We start from the raw sequence: 18,082 nt of genomic DNA, 5'->3' as shown, positions 1-18,082 counted from the left end.
TATCTCATTGAGACTATCTCAAACATCATTTTCAAATAATTATTTTAAAACTGAGATAGGTATACTTATTCAAAATATTCAGATTAAAAAAAATAAAATAAAATATTTTGATTAATCCAATATAAAATCTGGATTAACTTGGTAATTCAGTCAAAATCAAACAATTTAATTTTAAATTTTTTAAATTGATCTTTCTTGACTTGTAACATATATTTTGGACTGGATATTAAAATTATTCTTTGAAGCTATAATGTAATATTTAGATGGTATTTGAGGGTATAGTAGTGATTGTTTTTATAGTATTTTTTATTTAAAAATATATTATTATTTTTTTAAAAAAACTTATTTTTAATATCAGCATATCAAAACACAAAATATAGAAAAAATTAAAGTAAAAAATAAAATAAAATAAAATATACTTATTTTAAATACTTTTAAAATATAAAAACAAATAAATTATTAGATTTGTACCAAGTAAGAAAACATTAAAGTTGTACTATGCCAAGAGCGATGGCTGTCGATTTCCTTCTATAAATACGGATACAAACTCCCTAACTTAGACCACAATACTTGTTATTACTACCACTACTATTAATTCTTCTAATAATGTCTGCCACTATGTTGCAAGTAGCAGATGGCCTCCTTGCTTTGCCAGGAGCCAAGCATCTTCCACACACCTACAAGGATCCCATTTCCAATCTTCCAACCCACCCTGAGGCTCAGGTATCTGATAGCTCCATCCCCATCATTGATCTGGAAGCCCTTCATGGTCCTCGCCGCTCCGATATTGTCAAGCAACTTGGCCAGGCATGCCAGCACAAAGGTTTCTTTGCGGTAGGAGTTTCTTTTTGTTTTTTTTGAAAATCTTTCTGTTAGAGTTTATACTCGATGCTAATTGTGCTAAATGGTATATGGTGGTGCTAGTTTTTCATGAATGGAAGGAGTCATTTTCTTGAAAACTGGTTATAGCACCATGACATCTGCCCAGAACTAGGAAAGTGGAGAAGATAAGGAACCACACATGTAAAAGACAAGACTCCATTGCAAATACACAGCAAAGTAACAGCGCAGGTCCACATAGGCCAGCTATCGAACACCTTGTGGACATAGTACAGAAAAAGCCATAATAGTACACCTACGGACAGGTTACAAGAAGGGTTAAACAGAAAATGAAAGAAAATAATTCTTGAAAATTACCAAAAACAAAGCAAAAAAAAAAAAAAAAAAATCCTCTTCTGAACTACTTATGGGAAAAGAAATTATGCAAAATCTGCTATCTTCCAGAGTAATATAGTGGTCCTGTTATATGGAATTTTCATGGGAAGACATACAGTGTTTGGCAGTTGTTTATGAAGACCTTTGGCAACAACTTTGCCTCTCGCAGCATGCTACTGTGCTTGCTGTTAATTTTTATTTTTGGCAGTAGTTGTAGTTTGGTGTACTATATTCTCTTAATTTGTATATGCTTGAAATCTAGCTAGTTCTCACAAATCTATTGTTTTTCCTTCTTGTCAGGTGAAGAATCATGGAATTCCAAGGACAACGGTTAGCAACATATTCGACACAACAAGAGAATTCTTTCATCTGCCAAAGGAAGAAAGAATGAAATTCTACACTCCTGACCCTAACAGTGACATCAGGCTAATGAATGCTTATAAAGATGAGGTTGCAAATGTCTTTGTAGCAAGGGAATCGTTGAAGTTCCATTGTCACCCTGTTGAAAATTACGTGAATAAATGGCCAACAAATCCTCCTTCCTTCAGGTAAACAAAAGCTAGCACACGTTATTATAATCTTTTTCTATAAAAATTCGCTTGTCGTAATTGTTCCATCTAGTTCTTCGACAAACCCCTGACATGCGCGAGTCATGGAGGGTGTAGATGAGATAGTCTTGGCAGGCACCGATGCCTAGCACTAGCCCATTGGAGATTTTATAGTAATAGTAATTAGATTGTTTGGTGCTGCATGTGTGTTAACATTTGATTGCTGACAGGAAGTATGCCGCCGAGTATTTGACAAATGTGAGGAGGTTGGAGATAACACTACTTGGTGCAATATCAGAGAGCTTAGGCCTGGAAAGAGATTATATAGAGAAGAAATTGGGTGGACATTATGTATCTTTGAACTACTACGGAGCTTGTGAACAATCAGATCTCGAGCTTACTTATGGAGTGCGTGCCCATACTGATCCAACTATAATAACTATTCTATTGCAAGATGATGTGCCTGGACTTCAGGTTCTAAGTGAGGGCAAATGGATGGATGTTAATCCTATTCCAGGCACAGTGGTTGTCCATGTTGGAGATCTGCTGCAGGTAATCATTTATATCTTTTCATGTATAGTTTTAAGCTAGATTTCCTTAATTGCCATTGACAGTCAATGCCCTATTCAGGGAAACTACATTAATTGTAGTATTTAATATAGACTTCTGAACCACCAAATTGGGTTAATGACATTTTATATGACTTGACTTTGTGTTGAAAAACACAACAAAATAATTGATTTTGACATTAATAAATGAAGGTACCATGTACATGTCATAAGTCTTTTCATATCAATTTTATGGTGTTTATACAATAAATATGAGCAGTTATTCAGTGAAATCCATAAAATTTCTCGATTTTCAAAGTGTATATGCGGCTTCCCAAAATCTTCGAAAATCCCAAACTTCCCCAGAACTAGTTATTTTCTGGGTACTTTTACGAAATGCTTCTCCTTGAATAAAAAAACTACAGTCAGACCTTCCAATTCTACAGCTTTGGATTTGTCACTGTATGTTTGTAGGTAAAAATACTAGCATGCTACGTCTTGCTCTCTTTGTTGTGATAGTTACTTTTTTCTCTTGTGTTTCTTTTGTATCAGGCAATTAGCAATCATAGATTCAAGAGTTTGCTCCATCAAGCTATGGTGAATTGTGAGAAGGAGCGTATGTCCATCGCCTCCTATTGCTATCCATCATCTGATGCCATGATTGGACCTCCTAAGAAGTTGATAGACAATGATCATCCTGCTGTCTATAAAGATTTCACGTTTAAAGAATTCAGTGAGCAAATGTGGAAAGTAATTTCTTTTACTGATACGCGTTTGGACTCGTTCAAGTGTTCCACTGCCTGACCCTCTGCTTCTGAGATAGCATATGCACTTGTATAATAAGAGAGAACATGTAGCAGTTTTGCTGAATAATAAATATCTTTTAGTTGCTTTTGGTAAATAACTAATTTACACGGCAAACAATACTGTAGTATGAATAAAAAAAATTGAATATTTTTTTTTAATCATCGCTCATGTTACATGAAATTATATGATATTGTTATTAAATTAAGTTTAATGGATCAAATCTCTCAATCCAACTCTCTTAATCTAAATTCTTATCTAAATTTACTCATCTAAACTAAATTTAAAATAAAAATATGTAAAAATTGCCACATAACCCATTAACCTAATCAACTTTGTAATTAAAAAATATATTTTACTTAAAAAAATAATTGAAATGTCATAATTCAATTTTAAATTCTTTTTTTATGCAGATATAAATAAATCAAATTACTGAAATAAAAAAATATCCATCATATATACCTTGTTATCAAATACAAGCTTCTTGGATTTTTTATTACTTCCTATCCCACCACACAGTAACACAGCAGCTTCCACCCGTTCCTCTCTTCCCTGTGGCGGCACCGCCAGCCACCACTAACCATCCATTCTTCTCCACCACGTTACCAAACCAGACCGATCCACCAGAAGCCACCAGAAATTGACACACCAACACCAGCAGCTCCACCCCACGACCAGAAGCCAGCGACGCCTCATTCACCAACCATTAGCTAAAAAAACTCATCTTCACCAACACTGAACAACAACAACACTGCCTCTATCTCCTCCACCTGAAAGAACAAAGACCCATTAACCCGAAGAGACCCTTCAACCTCCAGTCGATATCCCAAGCTCCAGCAGCACCAGCAACCCAAACCAGTCCCCATCGTCATGAACCAAGCTAACCCACATTGTCCTCCAACTCTCACGCTATTGTCTCTTCTTTCCTTCGCCAACCACCAAAAGAAACAGCCCCGTTCCAGTCACACGGCAGCAGCGAGAAGTTTGAACTAAATCGCCACTCCAATCGACCAGGTTCTGCTCCTTCCATGGCAGTGATGAAAAAGCTAAACCAGAAGACAGAAGACGCAGCGGGGAGAGAGAGAGAGAGAGAATTAAAACTGATTGTTTATGTTAATTATTTGGATTTGCAGGTGATGGTGAAATTCATAGGTAGCATAAAAAGAAAGAGGATGAAGAGCTGTTTTAGATCCGCTAATATCCCCTTTTTACCGGCAGCAACTCGTGGATTCACGTACAGGCAGTGGTGATGGCGTATGAAGCCCACGTGCCGCCACAGCTCTTGCACTTCTATAAGTTCTAGCGGTTCCTCCATCGTATTCCGACCATTTGGTTTTTTATCCAGAAGACGATTTGTTTAATTGTGTTCGATAATGTTCAATAAATATTTATAATGGTACGGTGTGTTTTAATTAGTGCGGGAAAGGGTGTATATATATATATATATATATATAATATTTTTATATGGTTACATTTTACATAATAGTTGCCTAGCCATAATTTTTTAAATATGAGATAAATTATTAATAAATATTTAATATTTAATATTATATAGATATGTGTTATATAAAGAAATATACTAACTTAAATTAAGTAAAATTTTAAAAATAAAAAAAATTACATTATAATTATTCTCTTCAATATTTTATATTTTAAAACTACTTCATAATAATTTTATTTTTAATCTTATTAAAAATATATTTTTCAATATATACAACAAATTTTTATTTATTTATTTCTAAATCTTTCAAGAACTATGAAAGTTGTTAATAATAATTCTATGCTGACACATGATACATAGCATCTAAAATTATATGTAACTTAAAAGGATTGTCATAAATTTGTACAAATGGATTAAATATAACTATTAAATATTTTTTTAATTTATCTATTATGTCTCTAATTTTTTTAGTTATTCTGTACTTCACTTTTAATTACTAGTATCATCACTATTTTTCATATAAAATTCATAACAAGATGTATTAATTCATTAAAACTCATTTTACTTTATATTCCTTAGTATATAATATTACTTATACATATATTAATTCAACAAACCCATAAATTATTATAAACTTTAATATTTTCAAAAACTAATTAGTATAGAAAAGGAAGCTAATAAATAACTAACAAAAAAATTATTTTTTTAAAAAATTAAAAGAATAATGACCACCTTTTGTATTCATGTGGCTCCGCCATACACATGATACATAGCATCTAAAATTATATATAACTTAAAAGGATTGTCATAAATTAATGTTGTTCTTACTACTTGTTGTTTTGTACAAATGGATTAAATATAACTATTAAATATTTTTTTAATTTATCTATTATGTCTCAATTTTTTAGTTATTATGTACTTCACTTTTAATTACTAGTATCATCACTATTTTTCATATGAAATTCATAACAAAATACTTATTGATTCATTAAAACTCATTTTACTTCATATTCCTTAGTATATAATATTATTTATACACATATTAATTCAACAAATCCATAAATTATTATAAACTTTAATATTTTCAAAAACTAATTAGTATAGAAAAGGAAGCTAATAAGTAGCTAACAAAAAAATTATTTTTTAAAAAAATTAAAAGAACAATGGCCACCTTTTGTATTCATGTGGCTCCGCCACTCTAATTGGCCGACTGATCGAAGATGAGTAAATTTTTTATCCCGTTGTGTTTTAGAAGTATAATAAGGTAAAAATATTCTATTTTACTAAATATTTTTTAAATAGAATTATTATTATTATGCTATTATATATATATATATATATATATATATATATATAATCCATCATTGTTTTATATTTTTTTAAAAGAACAATCACAAGGTTTTTTTTAATAAAAGAAACAAAGCTAATTTTTAATCATTGTAGATTTCAACCTAGAATTATTTTAACTTTTGAGTTAATAAATATTGTGGTTACTATTTTTAATTCTAGCATTAATAAACATGAAAATGAAGATAAATGATTCTATTAGATAATCTAGTTCACTAAAACTTCAAATTATTTTCTCTTAAATCAATATTTAATAAATAATTAACACAATCAACATGTTTATTTCAATTTAACGAGATGAATTTTAATCAACATTAACAAATTCTTTTTGAAGTCTAGAACTCGAATTCTTTCATTAAAAATATATAAAAGTAAACTAAGAATTACAGAAGGATTTTAGGATTTATTATAATTATTAGTAAGTCATGGGGTTTGAATTACTTTTATTAGTTTTAAGCCACCCGTTGGAGGCTGATCTAGAACTATTTTGACAATTGAAAAGACCAGGCATGCACGCTGTGCCTTTCGAAGAAAATATATTATTTTGATGGCGTTTGATTTTTTGACTTCCATAGTTTCCAGTCAATATTCTTATCTTTTATAATAATTTAGCAACACTAGCAGTAGATTATAAGGTACCAAAACTTAAATTACGAGACTTGTCTAGACTCTGGAATGTGGCTGTGCGAGCCTGAATTAATATATTATAACGCACAAGATTTTGGAGATAACAATTTATACCATTCCAAGAAAGATCATAGTCCAATTAAGGATTTATAATTGTGTATAATAAAAATTTACAGTTGGACTTTCTTGACCTACTTGGGCTCGTTCTTCTCTTTTTCCCCCAACAAACAGCCTAAATTTGAATTAATTTTAAACACAAAAACATATTACCATATAAAATAAAAACTATTTAATAAAAAAATATCTTTGCTTTTTACAACTTTTTTAATACACCTCAACAATAAATTAAATTTAATAAATAAATTAAGATAATGTTTAATGGGTGCCTTGGAGACAACCATTAGCTTTTTCCTTGTTTTATTTCTCGAACCAATTTAAAGCATAAAATTCAAAGCTATATATATGGAGTTGAATATATTTAACTCCATATAATCCTAACATATTAAGGATTATATGGAGTTAAATATATTTTTATTTTTTTGGCAAAAATTGTTTTCTTTCATTAAAATTTCGCGTAGATGATCATCAGAGCTATAAGATTTATTTGATCCATCATTCATTATTCATTAACTGAGTATAAACCCTTTCGAGTAACAACATTCTTTAGAACTCCACTCTCTTAAATTAAAATTTCCTGTAAATTAACAACAGTCAATTCACTCGCCATTGTACAAATTTAATTTTTGAGGTAGATCGAGTGCCAATTTATTCCTTAAACTCAATTTTCCTTGAACAATTCAACTGCCAATTTCACTTGACATCCTGTATAATAAAAATTCCACCATATGAAGATATATAAATGCTTCCAAGCAGAGTACTAGAAGCTTGTGCAAATGTAGACATACTATGCCTTTGGGATTTTCCACAATCGCTTCATTTTTTCGCCATCCTTATATCTAGAACTATATATTTTGAATCTTGAAAAACATGCACGATATGACATAATTTGGAGAAGAAAATGTTATTTTGATGGCGTTTGATTCCTGCAATTTGGAGGAAAACATGTTCCATTCCTCTTTAATAATCTTAAAAGTCTCCTACATGTAATTAATACAGCTTAACTAGTAAAACTCCTCTAGAATGTGAAGACTATATTGATCCATAAATTCCTGGAATTATAAATTAAAACTGACCACTAATTATCCACAATTATGAAGTTTATAGGAGTAGTAATCAAACAAATAATTACAATTTGACAAATATCCGCCAGGGAGAAGAACATAATAATTAATTAGTCGTGGAGCATTATTTCAGAAAATCAATGGAAACGTCTTTACTTGAGTGATATCTCATCTTGGAAAAAAAAAAAAAACAATAGCATACGACAGCGTAGACCAAATTGTTACATGCAACTGATTATCGGTTCGGTTCAAAAGATATGTTCAGATAGCGAAAGAAATTTTCTGCTGTGCAATGCTTCAAAGATAAGGTTGAATATTGCTACAACAACTTCCAATTATTGGTTACTTAATTCTTTTGGACAAAGGAGAATGTTTATGTTGATCTAATTTATTCACACAAAATAAATTAAAATCAACTAAAATCTAAAATCTTAGAAATTTGAAATCATGGAAGAAAAAAATATTAAAGATAGAGCTTTTCTTGATGTTGACAAAGAAGATGGGGAGTTTTTGAAATAAATATTTCTTGATTTTAGGACTTATTTGGAATTGTTGTAGCCGTGACAGTTTAAAATACTTTTCGTTTATAGATATATTAAAATCAAGTTTTTTTATTTTAAAAAAATTATTTTTAATATTAATATATCAAAACAATATAAAAACATTAAAAAAATTATTTTAAGCAAAAAAAATTTAAAATTTAAAATTATTTTTAATAAACCTCTTTAAATAAAAGTAAAAGTTTCTTCAAATTTAAACCTTGCATAAACTCATAATTATTTAATACTTATATTATAAATTTAATTAAAAAAAAGAGTATTAAAATTCAAATTCCTCATCACGGGGTTATTAAATATATAATATCATTTTGATCTCTTGGTAGATAACTTGAGAACTTAATTAAGTAATCGGATAAAACCCACCAAAAGTTTTTACTTCACAATAAAACTTATAATTTTACACTTAATTAACGATTTCAGACTTACGGACAAATTGAAACTGTAATACTGATTATTAAAGATAACTATTTTTTTTTAAAAAAAGGTTCATTGCAAATAAAACTTATAATTATAGTGTTGTCCTGATCAATGGAGAACATATTTTTAGGAGTTAGCCTACTTGATAGACAAGTCTTGAAGATCCTACGAACTTGTATCATTTCAATGCTTTCAGCTACTTCAGAATTTCATGCTCAACAAGTCTCCGAGTGGGCTTAACTAGCCATCTGCAACCTTTCTGAATAGTCTGGACGACAAACCGGATCGGTGGCGTATAGCTGAACAAGAGTACAAGACTTTTCTCCATTACAAATAATGGTATTCCTCAAATTAACGTGTAGGTGTAGATTAACGAAGGCTTCTCTGAATGGAAGGAAAAGAGATTCAATTCCGTGAAATCTTTTGTTGGCTTGAAGAAGGCCCGAATCAAAAGCCTTCGGAGATCCGTTTCGGGCATAATGGCTTTAAAATTATATTCCACAAAAGGTAGTTTCCTCAGGAAACTTAGGAGGAAAAGCTTACAACATAGTTATAAAACCTTTGTCCGTCATTCAGATCAATAAAAAACAACGTTGTTACGAGAGAAACAAAAATGACTATATCTCATTAAGGCTAGATTTCATCAAGGTTTTAATTCACAGATCAATTGAATTTATCCGGTTGAATCTTCATGATCAAATCTAACCTGAAAGACTGGGCGGCCCTGAGTTCTGTAGCAATAATCAAAGGGCGAAGAGATCCTCCATTGCGGCAACTGCAAGGCATTCATTGTAGTCCAACAAAAATAATTTTCTATCTTCGAGTCCAATAGACAATTCAAAAGGTGGATAAAATGACAATTCACTTGGACTGGCACCACCAAGTTGGGGGCCAGCAAAACAGTAGCCCCCTCGATGGTTGCTTCCTCCTATAAATAAGGGTACGCATACAGATTCTCTTCATCACACTCACTAGCCACATATCCACAGAATTTCCCTGCACTTCAAATTTTAGACATGGCTCCCACAAAGGCAGTAGTAGCTGATGATCACCTTGCATTACCCGCAGGGGGCAAAAATACTCCACTAACCAACACCATTCCCATTTCCAATGTTCAAACTGATATCTATGGGCTTGAGATCTGGGAGGGTACCCTCCCCATCATCGACCTGGGAGGCCTTCATGGTCCTCGCCGCTCTGACACCATCAAACAGCTTGGCCATGCATGCCAACACTATGGTGGCTTTATGGTAGTTACCTAGCTATGCTTACATTTGTGTGTGTGTATTGCATGTGGAAACCATCAAAATTATTATAGAAAACGTCACTGAGAAAATGTATTTTAACTTAATTCAATTTCTTCGGTTCAATCAAAGGCACCGAAAAAGTGTCATCGAATATTTTTTTTCATTACTCTTAGGTACACTGGTACCTCTTTCTTTGAGCATCTATAACATCTTTAGCACTGACCAAATATTGTGAAGTGTAAATAACTTTGTGTTCTAATAATTAATGTGTCGTATTATCAGCTGAAGAACCATGGCATTTCAGAGAGATTGTTGAATGACATAATGAGCAAAGCAAGAGAGTTCTTCCATCTGCCAGAAGAAGAAAGGATGAAATTATACTCTCCTGATCTTACCAGCCTTATCAGGCTTGCTACTGGCTTTAAGGACGATAATCAGAATGTCTTCGTCTCGAGGGAATCGTTGAAATTTCATTGTCATCCTATTGAAAATTATGTGAATCTATGGCCTACAAATCCTCCATCCTACAGGTAATATTTCATGGAAAAATTAAACAAGAATTCAATTTGGTGTTTTTAAATCTGGACGGACTAATTTAGTAGCTTTTTTCAGCTATTACTAAGTTATAATATTTTATTGTTTACAGGGAGGTTGTATCTGAGTATTGTGTAGCTGCTAAAAGGGCAGAGATAACACTACTTGAGGCTGTATTCGAGGGCTTAGGCATGGAAAGGAAATCTATAGACCAGATATTGGACAACCATGGACAATACGCTTCTCTAAACTACTATCCGACGTGTGAAAAGTCAAATCTTGGGCTCACTTTTGGACTGCGTGGTCACACTGACCCCACTATACTCACCATGCTACTGCCAGATGAGGTGCCTGGGCTTGAAATTCTACAAAATGGTGACTGGGTACCTGTCAAGCCTATTCCTAACACCTTGATTGTCCATGTTGGTGACGTGCTTCAGGTCATTTACTCTCTTTATATCTACTTTCTTTTAGAATTATTCATTCAAGGCAAAAAGAAACATGAAAAATCACCGGTTTGGCTTGCATGCTATAAAACATGTGACGGACTTTATAGCAAATTTTTTATCTTAATTTTTCTTATCAGGGGCTTAGCAATTGCCGATACAAGAGTTTGCTCCATCGAGTTATTGTCAATTCTGAGAAAGAACGTTTATCCATCGCTTCATATTGCTATCCATCAAATGATACTCAAATGGGGCCTCCTAAGGAATTGATCGATGATGATCATCCATTGATTTATAAAGATTACACCTACGAAGAATTCTACACTACAATGTGGAAACAAAGACTTCCAGATGCCACCCGCTTGGACGCATTCAAAGTTTCTGCTGCTTAATCACATCTTCTCCACCACCGTTCCTATGTTTAGAAGGTGCTCGGGATGCATGCTGCCTTTATCCTCTCTTTTCTACTTTTTTTTCTTCTTTTTTTGTGTGTAAGGTCGGTGGCATGCAATTTACTTTGAATAAATCTCAAGCATTTTGTAACGTTTTCTTTTTTGGTTACGAAGCACTGTACCATAAAAGGTGATGAATCTTGTAGCAAGTGACATATGATCACTTTTATCCTTTTTAAGTTGCATGCTAGCTGTTATGATATTACCTGAAATAAAAACGTTTCTGTTTTCATGGAATGTTGAGCTTTATGATGGATGATGGCCTAATATATCCTTTTCCTTTTCAATACATACGAGTTCATCGCTCAATTTAATTTGTAACCGATAATGTTTTAATATGCAATATGTTCAGAAATAAAAAAATTTTAATGAGTGGATTAAGAGCTAATCAAATATTTATTCAAATAACTCTCTTCTCCATAAAAAAAAAAATCTTTTAATAAATGTCATTGAATACATAAAAAAAATACCCTTTTTAGTTGACAAACAATTAATGGAAGTATCATACAATTAATTATATAAAACAAATTACAAGTAATAATAATCAATAACAACTCAAACTCAAATCACTGCAATACAGTTTTATGAAATTCTCATAATCTTTCAAACCTGAAATTAATAGGCAATAATTCATATATGATAGTTTATAGACGATAACTCTATAGGTGATTGTCAAGTTTCTTTATAATCAATAAACTTGTAGTTTCAATTCCATAAACAAAATAAAAATATCAAAAAAATATTTTATTTTTTAAAGATCTAATTCATGGATGTAATCAAAATATGAATCACTCTATGAATATAAATATTCATTTCATAAGTTATTGAGTTTACTTTACAATGAAGTTGTTTTAATGATATAATTACTTATTTAGTTAAACTAATGTTTGTATGAAATGAATTTAATCAAATTGATATTCATGTAATTTTAGAATTTAAATTTAAAATTACTTTACTAGATCTAGAACTAAACCTAAACTTCAAACCAATTACTTTAAAATTTAATCTTAAGTTGGAAAGTACTGTTTTAATTGAGGTAAATACAAAAATACGCATATCAAACATGAGTATGCAGCATAATTCAACAGGCATTGGATATGGATTTAATGATTAGGCTCATGATTATTATAGACTTACGCTCAAATAAAAAAATATTGATAAATACTATTTCATCAGTAACAATTTCTTATGGAAAAGTAATAACTAAGATCCCTTTTATGTAAGTTTTTGAGATGAAAGGGAGAGTGAAGGTTTTGGAAATACAAGTAATGTGTCACCGTTTAGATTTATGTTAGTCATAGAAGGATTTCGGTAGTCTTCTCCACTACCGTTCCTATGTTTAGAATATGCTCGGGATGCATGCTGCTTTTATCCTCTCTTTTCTACTTTTTTTCTTCTTTTTTTTTGTGTGTGAGGTCGATGGCATGCAATTTACTTTGAATAAATCTCAAGAATTTTGTAACGTTTTCTTTTTTGGTTACGAAGCACTGTACCATAAAAGGTGATGAATCTTGTAGCAAGTGACATATGATCACTTGATCCCTTTTAAGTTGCATGCTAGCTGTTATGATATTTTACCTGAAATAAAAACGTTTCTGTTTTCATGGAATGTTGAGCTTTATTATGGATGATGGCATAATATATCCTTTTCCTTTTCAATACATACGAGTTCATCCCTCAATTTAATTTGTAACCGTTAATGTTTCAATATCCCATATGTTTAAAAATAAAAAAATTTTAATAGCTAAATTAAGAGTTAGTCAAATATTTATTTAAATAACTCTTTTCTCCAAGAAAAAACAAATATCTCTTAATAAATGCCATTTAATACATAAAAAAAATTAGTTTACAGACAATTAATGAAAGTACCATACAATTACTTATATAAAACAAATTACAAATAAGATTAACGACAACAATTAACAATAATTATCACTACAATACAGTTTTATTAAGTTTTTAGGACTTTTTAAACCTAAAATTAACAGGCAATAATATATAGGTGGTAGTTTGCAGGTGATGGTCAAGTTGTTTTTATAATCTATAAACTTATAGTTTTAATTTCATAAATAAAAGAAAAATATCAAAAAAATATTTTATTTTTTAGGAGTTTCAATTCGTGAATATAATCAAAGTCTATAAATATAAATATTCATTTCATAAATTATTGAGTTTACTTTATATTGAAGTTTTTTCATTGATATAATTACTTACTTAGTTAAATTACTGTTTGTTTATATGAAGTGAATTTAATTAAATTGATATTCATGTAATTCTGTAATAAAAATTTCTGTTAGATTTATGTTAGTCATAGAAGGATTTCGGTTGCAATTTTCGATCACAAATTTCTTTTTTTTTTGTTTGACGTGTGGGGTTCAATGAAAGGTCATTTGCTTGAATTTAATTTAATTTCTAGGAATTTTTTCACATGGGAAAACGAATATGAAAAGTAATGTCATTAATTTCATTAATAAATTTAGTAAATTTAAATTGACAGCAAAATTAGGTGAGAAAAAGAAAGTGTCCGTGACAGAAATTTCTTTTTATTTTTACTCCTACTTTCATGTTGTAAACTGTACAACATAAGAGGAAATATTGTAAAAAGTAGTATGCTGTAATCGACATTAGAAACTAAATACAACACTTTAAAAAAAAATACTATGAACAAGAAATATACACTGCCCAAAGTCCTAACACGTAGTCGTTCAAATCTGACACCCTTCACTGTCGAAAGCAGCGGTCAAGAACATTTGTATATGATTCTTACACTTTTGGCACGTGTTATTGGAAACTCATAACACTGCTTTCTGACTATTCTGGCGATACCATTTTCATGCAGCGTCCAAATATTTCCTCGATAGACAGTGTTGAGTGAGGACAAGAGGAGACTAAATGGTCTCTGTGATGCTTTAGAAAACGAACGCATGAGAAGGAAACATAATAGGAGAATTATCAAATCAAACGTGCTAGAAAGGTCAAGCCACCCCAACGAATACGTCCCAAACTGGACTACGTAATCTTGGACTGTGGTAGAACAGAAAATTCAAAATTATCCATCCAGTCGTAAGGTCTAAATGTCTTCTTTTTGTAAGTTAACAAACAAGAGGAGTGATGGCAATTGTCTGTAGTATTTTAGTACTTTCTTGAACAAAAATAGACTAGCGTTGAATGTTCAACGGATTGTTTTACGACACGTGGAATGTTCAACGGATTGTTTTGCGACAGTGTCCATACGTTCAAAATCAGGAAAAAACCCTAAAACATTAAGATTTTTTTTTATGAAAATAAACATAATTTTTAATTTAATAATTAAATTGTGTTGAAATTTTATAAGTACTTTGTGTTGCACCCGACATCGCGACGACCTTAAAAATTTATTAAATCTTTGGAAAAAACATTTCTGGCATCCAGTTCTTTGATGATAAATGAAAAAAACATAATTTTTAATTTACTAATTGAATCATGTTGCAATTTTATAAGTACTTTCTATGAGCTCAATTGTGTATGTGGTTGGCAGGCCAACGATAACCAAGATTGAGATCATGGCTGAATTTGATTCAAAAGATGTTGTTTCAAGGTTTTTTTTTATTTTATATTTTTAATTATCAAGTGCATTAATTTTTTAAATTTTAATGGTGTGGTACATGTTACTTTTTAAAAATATTTTTTATTTAAAATACATCAAAATAATTTTTTAATTTTTTCTATTAGTATTTTAAAATTAAAAAAATAATATTTTTAAAAAATAATTTAATATTTTCTTAAGCGAAAACATAATTTTAAAACATACTAAATACAAATATAAAAACAAAAACAAAAATAAATTTGAGCATTCCACATGGAACTAAAAAACATCGGACTTGGCAGACAAGTGTCCAGTCAAAAGTTCTTCATTTTGTATAAAAAAACAATTGAAGAGACGTGATAGCGGTTGTCTTCACATAGAAAAGTCTTAAATGGCAAGCTGTCTGTACTTCTTTTATTAACGAACTAAAAGCCGTGGTTTTTTTACTGTGGATGGAGATACAATTCACCGTGGAAAGTTTTACTAGCAATATTGATGGGTTAATAACACCTTTCCTTTGCCTATTGCAAGCAAAAACAAATGGCAACCTCAACCTATGAGGAAGACTATCATCTCCAGTATGCTATGCAACTTTCAAGTGCATCAGTGCTGCCTCTGGTTTTGAAAGCAGCAATAGAGCTAGGTGTGTTTGAGATAATAGAAAAGGCCGGTCCTGATCCCTTGCTCTCAGCTTCAGATATTGTCGCTCAATTTCCCACACAAAACAACCCGGAAGCCCATATTCTGCTAGACCGTAACCTCTGCCTGCTCGCAAGAGGTTATATGGATTAGCACCTGTGGCCAAATACTTGACCAAGAACCAGGATGGAGGATCGTTGAGTCCCTTTTTAGCTATGATTCGTGACAAGGTTATGATGGATATGTGGTAAGAGACTTCATAAGTATTGCTTTTTTCATATATTATATTTTTGTTGCCGAATTGTTTGTTGCTATAGTTAGTTTGTGATTTTTCTTCTTCTTTTGCTATGAAATAGAAACAGGTACCACTTAAAAGACGCAGTTCTGGAAGGAGGGATTCCATTTGAAAAGGCTCACGGGATAAATTCTGCAGAATATCTAAAAAAGGATGCAAGATTTTGTGAGCTATTCGGCAGTTCCATGAAAAGTTTCAACGTTTCATTTATGGAGACAATTCTGGACATATATGATGGATTTGAAGGTGTAAAATGCTTTGTGGATGTGGTTGTTCGCTATTATAGAATGTGCTTGTATAAGAAATACTGTATAGAAAATATTGTAGACATACTCCTATGTAGTAACCTCCATCATTGCCGCCAACTTCTCTCTCTCCACCATTGGTGCAGCACAACCGGCCAGCCATCCCCAAGTTACTGTTAGTGGTGCCTTCTCCCCCACAACAGCCTCCACTTGCAAAGCTTGTCTCTAATTCTTCCTCCTAAGTCCTTGTCGTTCCTTTGCCTCTCATGGAACACACACTCCAACTATTGTTCCTTTAGCGAACACCCACCAAGTCATTTCGTTGAAACTTATGAACACAAATTATCTCTATTGGAGAATACAGATGAAGTCATTTCTTCTTGGTCAAGGTGTTTTTCACTTCGTTGACGGTTCAGTGACATGTCCTCCATCTCATATTTTTGACAATTCTGTTGATTCTTCCCCTACCATCAACCTTTCTTTTCTTCGTTGAAAGCAATAGGATAAACTAATTTTGAGTGCTTTACTCTCCTCTCTCTTCGTGGATGTGTTACATCTCGTGGTAGATTGTTCTACCTCACATTTTGTTTGGTGCACTCTTGAGAAAGTGCTTGCCTCTCCATCTAATTCTAGCATCTTGCAACTCTATGGCTCCTTTCAAGACCTACAGCAAGGTGACTTATCGGTTACTATATACATGCATCAAGCTAAATCGCTATTTGATAAACTTGTTGCTACTGGTCGCCCCATGTCTCTTGAAGACTTTAATCTTTATATGTTTTGTGACCTTTGTGGCAAGTTCAAAGACCTGGTAATAAAATTGTATGTACTTCTAGACATTCTCTTACTCAGTGTCAAACGTGTCCTTTAGGCAAGTCATCCCGTTTGTCATTATGACTTACGAGTCACAAAACTTCTGCCCCATTTGATGTAATTTTTAGTGATGTTTAGGGTCCTGCTCCTATGTTTTCTTCTAATGACTTCCACTATTTTATTATTTTTGTTGATGTGCATACCAAACATATATGGTATTATCCACTCGTTGTGAAATCTGATGTGTTTTCCACTTTTCAATGTTTTCAAACAATTATTGAGCATCGGTTTTTACTTGAAATTAAATCTGTTCAAACTATATCGTAGATTAAATAAATTTTTTCAGACCATTAGTATTCATCATCGATTAATTTGTTCTCATACTCATGAACAAAATGGCACTATTGAACGTCATCATCAACATATTGTTAAAACTGGCCTAACCCATTTAGGCCAGTGTAGTGCACCATTGCAATTTTGGAACTATGTTTTTGAATCATTGGTATAACTTATTAATCGCATTCTTACTCTTGTTCTCCAAAATAGATCTCTGTTTAAGTGTTTGTTTTGTCGTACTCCTAATTATGACTTCCTATGTACTTTTAGGTGTCTTTGTTTTCCCTTTTTGCGTCCATATTAAATTAGATTTTTTTATCTTCTCCTTGTGTGTTTTTAGGCTATAGCTTATCCCTTCTTGGTTATTGTTGTCTTGATTTAGAATCTCATCGTATTTATATCTCACATCATGTTCTTTTTCATGAAAATATCTTTCCTTTTGTGAAATCTGAACAGGTAACATCCTCACCAGTACCTCCCACACAACTTTCCATCCTTGCACCTTCCTCCATGTTTTTAGCCTCCTTCTCACCAAACTAGCCCCCCTACTAACCCCATTCTTCCCTCTGCCGCACCCCACCAGACCACCCCTTTACCCATAGCTTCTGTCATTCCTTCCTACCCATCTCATACTGTCGTACTGTCACCATATGATTGTCTTTCCAATGATCATTATGCAGGAATAGGTTCTCCATCATTAGATGAGCATGTTCTTCTGTCTACTGTAACAAAGCAGCCTAGTTCTACTGCAAAACACCCCAGTTCTGTCGTAGCCTTACCAGTTTCTACAGTACTGACCAGTCCATCCACTACTTCTCCAGG

At 32.0% G+C, this 18,082-nt stretch overlaps 2 protein-coding genes and 1 long non-coding RNA gene across 3 annotated transcripts; all 3 read left to right on the top strand.

Annotated features, from left to right (window-relative positions):
- The first annotated feature begins 556 nt into the window (after positions 1-556).
- Positions 557-3,232, top strand: LOC105136828 (flavonol synthase/flavanone 3-hydroxylase-like). Its single transcript, XM_011042318.1, has 4 exons — positions 557-834; positions 1,516-1,763; positions 1,994-2,315; positions 2,864-3,232. The coding sequence occupies exons 1-4, from the start codon at positions 607-609 to the stop codon at positions 3,113-3,115; spliced, it is 1,050 nt and encodes a 349-aa protein (XP_011040620.1). The 5' UTR covers positions 557-606; the 3' UTR covers positions 3,116-3,232.
- Positions 3,233-9,668: 6,436 nt separating this feature from the next.
- On the top strand, positions 9,669-11,601 carry LOC105136827 (flavonol synthase/flavanone 3-hydroxylase-like). Its single transcript, XM_011042317.1, has 4 exons — positions 9,669-9,938; positions 10,218-10,465; positions 10,582-10,909; positions 11,056-11,601. Exons 1-4 carry the CDS (start codon positions 9,705-9,707, stop codon positions 11,305-11,307), a joined length of 1,062 nt encoding a protein of 353 aa, XP_011040619.1. The 5' UTR covers positions 9,669-9,704; the 3' UTR covers positions 11,308-11,601.
- A 3,800-nt stretch (positions 11,602-15,401) lies between these two features.
- On the top strand, positions 15,402-16,946 carry LOC105136826 (uncharacterized). The gene is made up of 2 exons (XR_844426.1): positions 15,402-15,818; positions 15,934-16,946. It is a non-coding gene; the product is annotated as an uncharacterized LOC105136826 (long non-coding RNA).
- Positions 16,947-18,082: the final 1,136 nt, after the last annotated feature.

Source organism: Populus euphratica, unplaced genomic scaffold, assembly GCF_000495115.2.
Source record: "Populus euphratica unplaced genomic scaffold, PopEup_1.0 scaffold62.1, whole genome shotgun sequence".
Taxonomy (NCBI): domain Eukaryota; kingdom Viridiplantae; phylum Streptophyta; class Magnoliopsida; order Malpighiales; family Salicaceae; genus Populus; species Populus euphratica.
Note: the sequence above shows the minus strand (reverse complement) of the source record. Positions and strands in the feature narration are given on the sequence as shown.